At 37.7% G+C, this 14,953-nt stretch overlaps 2 protein-coding genes across 4 annotated transcripts in view; one reads left to right on the top strand and one right to left on the bottom strand.

Annotated features, from left to right (window-relative positions):
* Positions 1–2,461: 2,461 nt before the first annotated feature.
* Positions 2,462–8,502, bottom strand: ANKRD49 (ankyrin repeat domain 49). The gene is made up of 3 exons (XM_050758932.1): positions 8,337–8,502; positions 5,092–5,437; positions 2,462–3,979 (listed from the first exon to the last, which is right to left on the bottom strand). Exons 2-3 carry the CDS (start codon positions 5,347–5,349, stop codon positions 3,518–3,520), a joined length of 720 nt encoding a protein of 239 aa, XP_050614889.1. The 5' UTR covers positions 5,350–5,437; positions 8,337–8,502; the 3' UTR covers positions 2,462–3,517.
* Positions 8,502–14,953, top strand: part of MRE11 (MRE11 homolog, double strand break repair nuclease) — a 78,102-nt gene continuing 71,650 nt past the window's right edge. For 2 of the 3 annotated variants that reach the window (XM_050758906.1, XM_050758904.1), the window contains exons 1-3: positions 8,592–8,688; positions 9,465–9,589; positions 11,463–11,595. In XM_050758906.1, coding sequence (XP_050614863.1) covers positions 9,570–9,589; positions 11,463–11,595 — 153 coding nt within the window. In that variant the 5' untranslated portion in view covers positions 8,592–8,688; positions 9,465–9,569. The other variant, XM_050758905.1, reaches the window with a different exon arrangement.

Raw genomic sequence — 14,953 nt, 5'->3', positions numbered from 1 at the left:
AACGTTCATAAAGATCAGATGATTTCATTCATGCATTACATAAAAGATGACTGGAGGACATTGATAAACACATGTAGCTTTTTTTTTTTAAACAATATGATTTCAATGTATTTCATATTGAAATTTATTTTTAAAGTATTAAAGAAATTGACAAAATAAATTACACCATATGATTTTTACATTTAAATAACAAACTAGCCTACAACAAGATAGACATTATCCCTGATTTACATATGAGAAAATTGAGGTTTTTTTTTTTTTTGCCCAAAGTCACCCACAGGTGGCACTGAGGATTTGAACTCAGTTTGTCTCACTCAAAGTGTAATGCTCTGTGTAACCATCCTTCTTTGCCTCCAGGGAATGACTCAGGCATGTAGATCTGTGCTTTCAATGGACTAGCCATTAGACAAACATGGCTGAGAACTTGAAATGTGACTAGTCTAAATTCAGATGTGCTTTAAAATACACCCTGCATTTTGAAGATTTACTATAAAAAAAAAATCTGAATAATTTTAAAATATTTCTCTCATATTTTGGATGTATTATCCTAATATATATACATATAATTAATTTTACCTGTTTTTGTTTTAATATTGCTCTTATGATTTTCCACTTCTAAGATTTTTGCTTATCTATGTTTGTGTGCCATAAAATGCAATTCTCTCCTTATTGCATGAGTCCTCTTATATGAGGTATCTAAAATAGTCATGCTAAAAACATAAAATTACATATGTGGCCCACATGTTTCTATGTGTTGGCACTGATTTAGATCATTTCCATTTAGGTTCTGAGAAGTAAAATTTTGGAGTTTCAAAGGGAAATTTCCAGGAATTTAAAACATCAATCAGCTACACTTAATCCTTCTTGGTTTACTCTCTTCTGAACTTAATAAGCATAGACCTTAAATATCCTTTAGAGAAAGCATTTCATATTGAACAAATTGAGTGGTCATCTAGCAACCCTACAGATGGACTGGAGCATCTTATGATAAACAAATTACAGGAAAGACATAATCAAGGATTTGGTGATCTTATTTCGTAGGTAGTTGCATAAATTCCTAGAGCCAGTGCAGGTAGGGTCAAGATGGTATATGTGTTGATCAGGAATCAAGAGTTGATCCAGAGATTTCATTTTGGTATAGGACATAAATCTCAGAATAGTCTCTGGGCTTCTTTTGATCATGATTTTCCAGCATAGTGTTAGATAACATAATAGATGTCAAATAATAAAAATAAATGTCTTCATATTATAGTATAAAGACTTTAAATCCCACCACTGTGGTAGGCTGTGGGTTGGAAGGCTCCCTGGAAAAGCGTATTTAAGATTCATAAAAGCAAAGCCAACTAGTTCCACTTTAGGCCTAAGAATTATGATATGAACCTTGAACATTCACAAAAATTATCTCTTCCTCAAGCATAGGTTAATCAAAATTAAGCCCTTAGTTATGAAAAACTCAGATTTCATTTTTTAATAAGTCTTCATACAGGCTTTTCAAGATTAGAGAAAATTCTGTTTGCAAACTGAGCTATTTAGCCTGCCTACACTGGAAAGTAGAAGTAATCCTTTCAAAGCACAATTAGTAACTGCCTTCTGTGGACAGAGCAGTCTAGTAAATGTTCTGGAAAGTATAAATGAAGCAGACAATACAAATTCTGCCCTCAGGGGTGGGATTTGTCTTATATGTAGAATTTGCTCTCTAGCATCAGTGAGTGTTGAGGTCTGAAAACAAGGGAGTAGACACATCTTAGGTCCTTATTGGAAACAAGACTTCTTTGGCTTCATACTTAAATGGAAAGTTTACATGGAAAATCATGGGTGCAATCCATTCTCAAATGAGAAAGGAGCCATCAGCTCTGTGACTTTCAGGCTAAGCAGCCTCATTCAGCAGTCTGCTTGGATAAATAAGGTCTTATTCTATCATCACTGCCTGTCAGCTGTACCTGTCATTTGGTGTCACTAACTTAGGCCAGATCAAACAGAAAGCAACCTCTTTCTGCCACAAAGCATCTCCCTAGGCAGAGCTCACAACATAAACTAAAGCACTAACTCTCAAGAGCCTGTTGCCACGATGATTCAGTTCATGTATTATCTCTGACTTTTCTGAGATCATCTAATAAGTTCTAACCAAAAATAAATATTTAATATTTCATTAAATAACATTATTACTTAGTCTAGGGTGACTGGGTTACATAGGATGGCTTGAAAGAGATAAGCCTTGGTGGACATTTAAAAAATTAAACTGAAGTAAAGAGCAATTGGTTTAGTTCTCTTCCCCTAGAGTGTTCTCATGTTGAGAAGACAAAACTTTGGGAACAATCACAGAGGGGCTAGGTACACAATGCAAAATTGCTGCTGGAGAAACTGAGAGAGTAGATATTAAATAACTAAGTGCACGCTGGATGAATAATGTTCTGGATCCAAGAAAGACATACACAGGTAAAAAATGAATTCATGCCTTTTGTGTTGTTCAAAACTTCTACTTTATTTTTCTCAAATATTTTTACTTATGCTTTTTGTCGTTATCCACAGTGTTTTTTTTTTTTTTTAAGCCTGAGCCACTTTGTGGTTTTAGCCTCAATATAATCATCATCCCCTTACTCTTAGACTAATTCCTTTTCCCTTGTCACTTAGGCTTTGTATAGTTTGTAAAAATGAGGACCTTAGAAAATCAACATTTCCTGTGAACTTGAGAGACTATATGAGCAGTGCCCCAATCAGTAGGATTAGGCATGTAAAACCAGTTGGATAGCAGATATATTATGATCTGTTGGACAAAGGTATAGTTGTGTGCATGTCTACAAGGTCATTGTGATTTGCCATTAGCATAAGGATCATGTAGGTTGACCAGGGTGAGGTAGGACTATCCACAGGATTGTGTAAATTGTGGTAGGGGAGGCAGTATACAATATTCATGAATTAAACACCTAGCTAACTGCTTTCCTGAAAATGGTCTGTGTTCTAAAAGACAAAGATCTAGCTTTTTTGCTGTTTTTTTCTTTAACTTATGAAGATGCAAGCCACTAATACGTTACTTGCTCTAGTTTAAAGTGAAAGCAACTGGCTATGGTAAGGTAGAGAAGACAGCTAAATTGTATCAGAATATTTAAGACTTCTAAATTAAGTTCTGAGTTACCTCACCTTATAAAAATATATGTCAATATACTAAGTACTCAACAAAGATCCAGGATGTGGGATATTTAAAAATACATCTCTCTTGGATCAGCACCAAAAATATCAGTTTCTGTACAACCCGTGTCAAGTTTTTAAGTATACACACATTAAAATTAGTTCTGATAAAAAATCACGAACTCCACAGAAATCATTAAATATATATGCAAATTACTTTTAAATACATTCTGACATCAAAGTCAGGCAATTCACTTGGAAGAATGTTATAATGAATATCACTGAATTTTTGTAGTAAGATGTTTGACGTCAACTTTGATTATGGGAATACTTTACATCTCACACAAAGGAGGCACTGGTACTTAGAAACTTAAGAAAATTACTAGAATTGTTAAGACTGAGGTGAAGAATTTGTACAGCCTTCCACAATTTCAAAGAGGTAGTGATAGATACTTGTCCTCCTGGCAATATCACATGCAGTTTCTTCCAGGTTGTTTTTCAGCCCTGGTTTGACGTAACGGTTCATCAAGAGGAGTTCTAGGGTATCCTTGCTGTCTCTGTTTCCAGCAGCAAGATGCAAGGGGGTCAAGAGGCCTTTTGTTTGGGCATTGATATCTGCATCATGCTGCAGTAAGAAAGAAGCCACTCTGGTATTATTCCACTTACAAGCACTGTGCAGGGGCGTCCAGCCATCCACAGTCACTGCATGAACGTCTGCCCCCTGTGCAATGAGCTCCCGGACAATATCTAAGTGTCCACTGTAGGCTGCGCGATGAAGAGGGGTATACTCATCTTCATCCCTAGTGTTCACATGAGTGGCCTTTTCAGAAAGTAGTCTCCGCACTGTAGTCAGCTGAGAAGAAAAATGGAAATCTTTCAACTCAACTCAAACCAAAACAATAACCAAAACAAAATTTTCTTGTGGTGTTAGATTTAATTAGGTTGAATAAAAACTTGTTAGCAGATGACTTTAAAATGAAAATAATTTAAGATCTCTTTTTTGGGAGGAGAGGACTACTGGTGTGAGAATGAACAAGTTAGTGTTAACTATACTTTGTTGCTTCTAAGAATGAGATTCTCTGAATATCAAACCATACCCTTACTCCTGGTCCAACTAAGGTTCATTGCATAAAAGCTTCAGTCCAATGAATATCATAGGTTTTAATTGTATTTAATATTTTATATGTTATCTGTGAAGAAAACATAACTGCTTGATTTTTCTATTGGATTATCACACCAATATATACACTGTATGAAACTTTTAAAAATAAAGCTTTTAACAAAAGAATAAAGTATTAATAGGGAATTCTAGGGATTTAAGAGCTCAATTCCTTCTCAATACAACCTTAGAAACATCCTTTTAGGTTGTAATTTTTAGATTGTTCTATGGGCCTCTGGTTAAATGTGGCATGCTCTTGGGTTAAAAAGCTATTTAAAATGCAAGACCCTTTTAGTTATTAGTTTACTAAAACAGACATGGGGAAACTTAGTAAAATTAGGTGGAAGTGGCCAAGCAGAGGGAATAGGCTTTTGATGTTCATTCCACTTGGATGATCCTGGGCAAATTAATATTCCTGAATCTCAATTTCTTACTCTATAAAAGAGAAGAGTATTACTTATAGAGATACATGAGGATTAAATAATGTAATAAGGTACCTGGTATAGTTAGTATTTAATAAATGTTAGTTTCCATCCTCTTTCCTAAATGATCCTAATGACTTTATATAAATGATTTTAAAATATAGATGATTGCTTGCTATCTTTCTAGATAATTATCCTTAAACCCCCAAATAATACCTAGCATGACACTTTGCAGCTTAATATGTGCTTTCATGTACATTGTCTCATTTGGTCCTCATAATCAAGAGATAGGTATGACGGCCATAACAGTAAAGGCAGGCCTTCTGGCTTGAACCCAGTGCTATTCCTACTGTCACACTTCCTTCTGTAATCTTTTTTTTTTACCCGATTTTTTTCAGCAGCCCAAAGAAGCAATTTGCTTGGGTCTTTTTCCATTTTTTTTTCTTGCAATCGATACCACTCTTCATTTTTGTCATCTTGCTCCTCATCTTCATCAGAATTGCCTACCCAAAGACTTTGAGTACCAGTAGGAATAAGGTGTCCATGTGTTTCCAACAATTCAAGTTGGTTAAAGTGTTCAGAAAAATCCAAGGAATTCTCTTGGTCTGGTATTCCATCATCATTTCCTTTTTCTTTTTCCATTTTTACTACTATTCTAAATAAAAAGCATTTCAAATGCCAGGGTATAATCTTCCTAGAGATAAATTATGACTGCTTTATTCATCAAGACCTGAAAACACAAATACAAAAGTTATTAGTAAAACAATAATTCAGGCTTTATCAACTGCATAGATAAGTCTCGCAAACATATACAATTAAACCCTGTGTAAACTCTTGTTTTTCTTATGGTATTCCTTACATACACTAAATACTGGTGTTGACAGAAAACAACGAAAGAAAGAAGCGTTAGACCACTATTAGATCACAGATGATCTTTAGTGGTCTAACGCTTCTTACTTTCGTTGTTTTCTTCTAAGTCAACTATATTATTATATAACTATTATTATTATTATATTATATATATATTTTTTTGAGACGGAGTCTCACTCTGTTGCCCAGGCTGGACTGCAGTGGCCGGATCTCAGCTCACTGCAAGCTCCGTCCCCCGGGTTCACGCCATTCTCCTGCCTCAGCCTCCCGAGTAGCCCGGACTACAGGCGCCCGCCACCTCGCCGGGCTAGTTTTTTGTATTTTTTAGTAGAGACAGGGTTTCACCGTGTTAGCCAGGATGGTCTTGATCTCCTGACCTCGTGATCCGCCCGTCTCGGCCTCCCAAAGTGCTGGGATTACAGGCTTGAGCCACCGCGCCCGGCCATAACTATTATTTTTAATCTACTGGTTTAGGTATGATGGTATTATGCTAAGAGTGATGAATGCTTGAAGGTTTTGAAGTATAACTAATACAGTGAAGAAGGTGCATTCAAGATTTTTATAAACTAGACACACAGATAATATAGAGCAGAAATAAAAACTTCTAATTCCTAAAAAAACTACTTGGAAGAATCAGGGATTCTTGAAGATGTTAGCCCCCAAAAGGACATCTGTCCCAATCTCTCATTGGAGCAGATATCTTTATCACAACATCTACACTAATTATCCTATGTCTACTTTGATAATTTCAGGCCTAGGAAAATTCACTGCTTTAAAAAGTAGTCCTATTTATTGATAGGCAACTATAGTTCTTAGTTGGGTCCTTGTTTTCAACTGAATTTTGGCTGTCATTCATTCCTTCATTCAACTAATATGAATAGAATGTCTGGTATGTGTCAATTTCTGGGTACTGGGATTCAATAATGAGCAAGATCCTCAGGAAGCTTACTCTAGTGTAGGTGACTGGCAAAGACGTCATGTGACTGGCAAAGACAACATGGTAAGTACTACTACAAGACTTTATCTAGAAACCATGAGTATACAGGAAGTTCATAATTCCCCTAGTTCTAAGGGATTAAAGAAGGCTTCCTGAAGGAACTGATGTTTATTCTGTTAAGCCGTCATATTAATTTATAAACCAGTATCAGCTTAAAGAGTTACACAGCATATAAACCTTAATCAATTACAGAAAAGGAGAATAACCAATAGATAGTTTAAAAATACCAGTTCCCAGCCTCCCAACTCTATTTGTCGAAATCTTATCAGTCTTTCAAGGCTCTTCTCAGATGTTATCTCTTCCATTCTTTCTTGATCCTCTCATTTAGATCACTTTCTGCTTTCTACTTTTTTTGGTGCTACATTGTATTTCACCACTAACTTTGTTCTTGTTTTTGCCCCTTAAAAGATTATAAGTTTAAAGATAATGACCACATTTAACTTATATTTATATCTCCTACTTGTCTATAGAAGGCATTAAGTATGTGTAGCATTATATTTAATTAAAGTCTTGTCGCTTGATTTTGCCTGGAATGGATTCTGAGAAGTTCCAGAGTTAGGCATACCCCCAAGATACTGATTTCTGGTACCTAATCTCACAAGTTTAACAGTATACAATCTTAATGTGGTATTAAATTTTATTACTAGTGGCAATAGCACTAAACTCAAGTTTAAATCTATTACTCACATCCAGTAACTTTTCTGGACCTGTTACTTTATTGTAAAATGTAAGAATTTTACTAAAGTGTTGCTAAGGTCAATCCGGCTTTTCAGTTGCCCTTGGAATCAGGGACACCCAATCAGAATCGCTTTGTATTTTATTAATTCTCCTAGAGCTTCCACTTTTTCTTTGATTCTCAAACTAATTCCTGAACCTTGCAACACAAAAGTGACCATACATCAATTCATTAAACACTTAACAGAGGCTAAAAAATAAAAGTTCACTTGTAACTATATCAAATATAGTAACCTTATACCACAGATCTTATCCTCTTCCTCAACATGCTTTTCCTTTTAATAAAAACTCCCTTTATATAAATTTTGAGTTTACAGATTCAGATACAACAAATTATATATAAAATTTTACTGGTATATTTAGTTTAAAAAGCCAAACCTAGGCGCATCTACCCGATTCACAGTTAAAAACAAAACTGATTACTTGATGATGATATTCCTGATATTCCATCAGGAATATCAGGGTACGTTTCCTAACTTAAAGGGCATATCCTATTTTGAGAGAGATCCGAACTATGTCAACTCCTTACAAACAACTCAGTGATGGGGGTGGGGGGAGTATAAACCTTACAGATGAAGGAGGTTCAGATAGATAAAACAACTTGCCCTAGATCAAGGACCCTTCAGTGGAACTGAAAGGGCAGACGTTCTAATTCAAAAGTTCCACATTATTTTTCGCTGCACTATACATCTTACTGTTATCAGCACAAAGCAATGCAGCTGTGCTGAACTCAAGGACCTATGGGTGACACCTGTAGAGAGTCTGGCGAGTGGGAGGGAGGGAGAGGGGATCCAGCTTCGACACTCTGCCACGGGCCGGGAACTCACAGGCCCGCGAGCTCCGCCTGAGGCCTTCTAAATAGCCAATAGCGGAGAAGCGGCTTCAGCCCTACCTGGGGACCAGGACGCGGCCTGACCTGCAGGGCTCGGCCTGTGTCCACAGGCTACCCACCCGCACTGGCTCAGGAGTTCTTAGATGGCGCGGGTCCACCAGAAAGCGCGGTCCGGGACAGGGAGTAACTACCCACCTGACAGAAGGGAAAATCGCCGCCTTGCATCTCACTTCCGGGTTTGTCTCCTCGGCAGCTCAAGATTGGCTCCTGCGTGAGGGCGGGGCCTCGCCGCTACTTTCCCCGCCCCTTCACGGCGTGCGATAGCCAATGAGAACCGAACTGGACTTGAAGCGTCTACGTTTCCCATGAAGTGTCGCGAGAGAAACGGACGCCGTTCTCTCCCGCGGAATTCAGGTTTACGGCCCTGTGGGTTCTCAGAGGCAAGTTTGGACCGTGTTGTTTTCTTCTCACGGATCCTGCCCTTTCTTCCTGGAAAGAAGACAGCCTCAGGTCCCTATTGTGGGGCTTTGAAGAGTCCAGGAGTGGGGTAATTTAGGAATCGCATTCGTCTCCTGTTTCTGCAGGTTCCCAGGCTGAAGCCCAGAGTTAACTGGAACCTCGGAAAGAACGGGCCGAGTGGGCCGGGGAGGGGTCCTGGCGGGCTCTGCGTTCTGATTTCCAGGCGCCGGGCGGTGAGGGCGTGTTGAGGCTTGGAATCCCGACGGAATCTGGAGCTCCAGATGTGGTGGGGGTTGTCTCGCGGTGGCAGCCACTCTTCCCCAAACCTGGCTGTTTTCAGTCATCCTGCTGGTGCCTAAAGATGTTCCTCCGCAGACCACGTGTTTGTTTATTTGCACTCGCTTTAAACGCGGGTCCCTTCCCTTTTCCAAACTAGCCAGGTCCTTTAAAAAAAAAAAATCGTGTGTTTGAGCAGGAAATACAGGATTGCCTCCGTTCTCCAGAGTAACCTATGCCTGCAACTTAAAAATATCTGCACATCTAGAGTTGTTTGTGTGTTGAACCACAACCATATGTGATCCTTTTTGCCCATTTGTTTAGCATACATTAATTTCCCATAAGAGCACGGGAAAGGAAAATAGGAGTTTAATCATCCTGGTGAAATTAGGATGGCACTGGAGATGTATTATTTCTATGCTTAGTTCATTAAAAAAATTAAAGTATAATGGGTGTTTAGATGAAAATGAGACTTCTAGATTTGCCAGTCTGCTTAAGACGTCTGTACCTTGTGCAGCGTAAATCATGTTGGTTAAATACGTGCAGGCTTTTAAAAAAATGTGTTTTATAATGTAATTTTGTTTTTAGAATTTCTAGAATTTGGAATCGAGTGCATTTTCTGACATTTGAGTACAGTACCGAGGGGTTCTTGGAGAAGAACCTGGTCCCAGAGGAGCTTGACTGACCTTAAAAATGAGTACTGCAGATGCACTGTAAGCACCAGACTTCTGGAATCCCTTGTTATTTTGGGTTTCTAAAGCTCGTCAACTGTGATCACAATAAAATAAAACTTATTTAATAAGCAGTAAATAAAGAACCTGCTTATGAACAGAAATACTAGTCATCAAAAAGGATATTTGGAATGTTTTTAATATTTATCTGTTTAGAAACTAATATGCAGCGATAGATTGGAGTCTTGCTGTAATTTGATCTATTGATATAGTTTTAAGTTTATGTTCTTAGGCTTTGTCTTAAATTATTGAAGTTATTCAATTTTCCTGACAAATTCTTATTAGTCAATGCAGTTCTGTTTAAGATTTTTAGAGTAAATCCTCTAGTATTAAATAAGCTGGAAATGAATTTGAATGAAATGGGAATAAATAAAAGGACTATAAAAGTTATGTGCACTTTGGGAGGCTGAGGCTGGCGGGATCATCTGAGGTCGGGAGTTCGAGACCAGCCTGACCAACATGATGAAACCCTGTCTCTACTAAAAATACAAAATTAGCTAGGCACGGTGGCGCATGCCTGTAATCCCAGCTACTCAGGAGACCAAGGCAGGAGAATCACCTGAACCCAAGAGGTGGAGTTTGCAGTGAGCCGAGATCATTAAAAAAAGTTATGTGGGAAAGACTTTAAACTTGTAGTCTTTTATCCTAGTTTCAAGTCCTTGGACGCTACTAGCTGTGTGATCTTGGGCCAGTCAGCAATTCTCTGAGCCTTGCCTCAATTTTGCCATTTGTAAAACTGGAATAATTATACTTTTCTCAGATTAATTTTGAGGCTTAAATGAGAGAATTCATGTGAAAATACTTCATAAATTGCTACAGAAACGCGTAGTATTGTGATTTGAAAAGTATTCTGACCTACCTTTTTGGAGATAGCGGTCAGAACTGTGTGCATATCATTTTTGAAGTTTTTGAAGAGGAATCGTTTCTGGAAATATCTTTTATTTGTAAAGATTTGAATTTTGGAGATATATGCAGAGATTTTTTAAAAAATTCATTGTGGTTTATTGAAAATAGCCTGAGTTTTCATCATGGATTTTAGTCCCGTTTCTGTCACTAGTTATGTAATAAAACAGTTAATTTCTCTGGGTTTAGCCTTCTCATTTGTCAGAGATAATAATGCCTGACTCTTCATCTATGAGGGTTGAGATGAGATCATAGAAATAAAAGTATTTTATGCAATTAAAGTTAAGTTTAGTGTAACTTTAGTGTAAGTAGCAATGTAATAGTTATTATTATACATAATAACTATTACATTGCTACTTCACATTAAAGTACCTTTGAATATTACCAAATTCAAATTGAAACAATTCTGTTTTGTTACTTGGCCAACTTTTTTAATGAAATCTAACTCTGTAGAGAGTAGAGTCAAGCAAGTGTCTTCAGGGGCCTGAATGTAAGTTATTAGCGTATTAGTATAAAATTGACTTATAAATTTAGAGGAAGGCTTTTAAAATTAACTTTGATTTTCTTGGAAGAGTACAAAGTCAGGTAAATAACAAGTTTAGATATAGGTGTCAAAACCTCTTTGGTTTTCTAAGAAGAGGAAAACAAGCAAACTTTCGGACATGGGTTACATGAGTTTGTAAAACTGGTTATAACAAGGTTGTAAATTTTTGAAGCAGTTATAGAACCTTGTAAAGATTTATGTACATTTGTTCTATATTGAACTAGTGGTTAGGAAAACTAATGTTAATATATGTTGAATACTTCAGATTTTCAGATGAACTCTAAGGCTGAAAAAAAGATTTTACTCCATAACTGTTATTATTTATTTTATAAGTTTCAGTCTCAATTTGTTTGAATATCCTTTTAATGAATTATTAATATATTAAATGTTTTTTCTTTCTTAATATAGTGATGATGAAAACACATTTAAAATCTTAGTTGCAACAGATATTCATCTTGGATTTATGGAGAAAGATGCAGTCAGAGGAAACGATACGTTTGTAACACTCGATGAAATTTTAAGACTTGCCCAGGGAAATGAAGTGAGTGTGGTTTATATTTGTGCACTTTCTACCGTATTCCCTTGGTCAACAAATTATTTTTCCTTCTAAAATTACAGATTTGTTTTATAAGCTCAGGTGCTTACCTTGCCTGCTTGAGTATCAATATACTAAAAGCTCAAAGTTGATTTTGTGTGCTTTGTGTCTTAAATTCAAGTAGGAGCTACTTTTGTAGATAGTCTGTTAAATTTTACAAATTTTTTGGGGTGTTTACTGAATGCAGGATCCTGTGGCAGTGTCTACTTGAAATGTAAGGTCAAAACTTCTGCTTTCAGTGGACATAGAAGAAAACTAGTGTGAAAGACATATATCCACAATCCTCAGATGCAAGGTTGTATGTGATAGGAGCCCTAAGGAAATTCTAAGTAGCATTTCCTGTGAGTTTAGAGGCAGAAAAGATCACATTTAGATTATAGCAAGATGAGGGCTGGGCACGGTGGCTCATGCCTGTAATCCCAGCACTTTGGGAGGCCAAGGCGGGCGGAACACGAGGTCAGGAGATCGAGACCATCTTGGCTAACACGGTGAAACCCCATCTCTACTAAAAATACAAAAAAAATTAGCCGGGCGTGGTGGTGAGCGCCTGTAGTGCCAGCTACCTGGGAGGCTGAGGCAGGAGAATCGCGTGAACCTGGGAGCAGAGGTTGCAGTGAGCCGAGATCACATCACTGCACTCCAGCCCAGGGAACAGAGCAAGACTCCATCTCAAAAAAAGAAAAAAAAATAGCAAGATGAGCTTAATGAAAAAGGTTGTGTTTAACTTGGGCTTTGGGGGAAGGGTAGAGTTTTGGCCAGTGGGGAGCATAGAGAATGTACATCCATGTGAAGCAGGAGTGAAGACACAGGTAAGACAGTATAAGGTATGTTAGGGGCCCTGTAGTCAATTTGGCTCACCAGCAGGTCATAGTTAGCAAGCATGCTGAGAGACTAAAAGTAAAGATTTGAGCTACATTAATGAGGACTTCAAATATCAGATTGAGAAATTTGTACCCAGTGCAGTAGAAAGTCTTCTGGCAGCAGAGTATAATACCATGAATTAGAGACCAGTTTTTTGAAGTGTTGACCTTAGGGATGGGAAAGAGGAAGTGAATGCAAGAGGTACTGCAAAAAGAGGATTCGTGTACTTTGGTTAGTTGTAGCGTGTGGGGATAAGGGCAAAGGGGATGACAGTGACTCTGAAATGTGTGGAGTTTGGGTGAATAGTTGTACCAAAAATAGAAATAGGTAGATAGGAAAGAGGTACTTCTTTATGTGGGAAGGTGACAATTTCTGATTTAGACATTTAGAGTTGGAGACTACAATGGGACAATCAGGGAAAAATTTCAGCAGGCAGTTAACACGTCAGCCCAGGAGAGAGTTGGAGAATGAACATAAAAGTTGACTTGCAAATTAACACCTCCAATCTTGACTTTTCTGCAGAGTTCTCTTCAGTTTATCTGCTAGGTCCTTATTTCTTCCTCCCAAATATATATGGTGCCTCTCTACTACTCTCTTCACGCTAATAAACTTAGTCCAAAGCTTGATCACGTTTCACATGGCCTGCAGGAGGTCCCCTTCCATCTTTCTGCTTCCATTCTTTTTTGCTGCATCTACTCAGCATACATCTACTCAGCATAGCAGCCAAAGTGAACTTTTAAAATAATAAATCAGATCATGGCACTCTGTTGCCTAAAATTTTCCAAGTGTCATTCCATTGAATCTAGTATAAAATTCAAACTACAAGGTTCGACTCGATCTTTGCCCCTGCCATGAAACTTCATCTCCTACTACTCTCTGCCTGATTTACAGTGCTACATCCACACCGGCACATTCTACTCTGAGGCCCTTACATATCTAGTTCTTTCTGCTTGGAGCACATTGATCTTGGCGGGGCCTACTTCTGAGAGTTCAAGTCTTACATTTTTGGAGACGTCTTCCCTGATACTTTCAAGCACTCTTTTATCACATTTCTCTGCTTTATTTTTTTCATAGTGTATTTTTAATACCACTATCCGAAATAATTTATTGAATTATTTACTTATTTTTTATCTGTTGTCTTCACTAGAAGGAAAACTCCATGAGAGTGAAAATCTTTTGTTTGTTCATGCTATATCTTAGTGCTTAGAAAGAATCAGAAAGCAGTGGGTATACATATTTTAAGTTTCTTAATTAAGTGAGGCAATGGCTGGATTCTTTCATTTTAGGTTCAGGGGTACATGTGCAGGTTTGTTATATAGGTAAACTTTTATGACAGGGGTTTGTTGTGTAGATTATTTTGCCACCCAGGTATTAATCCTAGTACCCATTCATTATTTTTCCTCATCCTCTCCCTCCTCCTGTCATCTGCCCTCTGGTATGTCCTTAGTGTCTGTTGTTCTCCTCTTTGTGTCCATGTGTTCTCATCATTTAGCTTCCACTTATAAGGGAGAAGTGGTATTTGATTTTCTATTCCTCCATTAGTTTGCTAAGGATGATGGCCTCCAGCTCTATCCATGTCCCTGCAAAGGACATGACCTGGTTCTTTTTAATGGCTGCATAGTATTCCATGGTTTATATGTACCACATTTTCTTTATCCCATCTACCATTGATGAGATTTAGGTTGATTCCATGTTTTGCTATTGTGAATAGTACTGCAGTGAACATATGTGTGCTGTGTCTTTATGGTAGAAGGATTTATATTCCTTTGGGTATATACCAAGTAATGGAATTGCTGGGTGGAATGGTAGTTCCATTTTTAGCTCTTTGAGGAATCGTCACACTGCTTTCCACAATGGTTGAACCAGTTTACACCCCCACCAGCATTGTATAAGTATTCCTTTTTCTCCGTAATTTCACCAGCATCTGTTCTTTTTTGACTTTTCAATAATAGAATGTAAGGTGAATTTTTCCTTCCCTGAAGGCACAAAAACTTGTGGCCAAAGGTCTGTTTCCTGCTGGAGAATCCTGCATGTGCTCTTTCTTTTTTAACTCTTGAGCCCTAAAACAGAATCTTCTCCTGAGAGTAAGCTACTTACTTCTACTTTGCCCTTTCCTTCACCTCTGCTTCCACTGTTTCCCTTCCCTGCATTCCTTAGTCTTAACTGTTCCAGCCCCCATAACCCCTAGGGACTTCTAGATGCGTATTATGTTTACTCGTTTTCTTGATTTGTATTTAGTATTTCTTATTATTGAAGTCTAAATTCTTCCTGACTTTTAAGTCCCTTATTATGTTGGCCCATGCCCACTAACCAGTCTTAGTTCTGTTCCCTAGATTCTTGGAGTCTTTTTTAAAAAAATTTTTTTATTTTGAAGCAATGTCAGTCTCACAGAAAAGTTGGCAAGAATGGTGCATAGAATGCCTTACCTGTCACCCAGGTTTTC

Source organism: Macaca thibetana, chromosome 14, assembly GCF_024542745.1.
Source record: "Macaca thibetana thibetana isolate TM-01 chromosome 14, ASM2454274v1, whole genome shotgun sequence".
NCBI lineage: Eukaryota > Metazoa > Chordata > Mammalia > Primates > Cercopithecidae > Macaca > Macaca thibetana.
The sequence above is the reverse complement of the archived record's forward strand: the minus strand, read 5'-3'. Positions and strand labels throughout refer to the sequence as shown.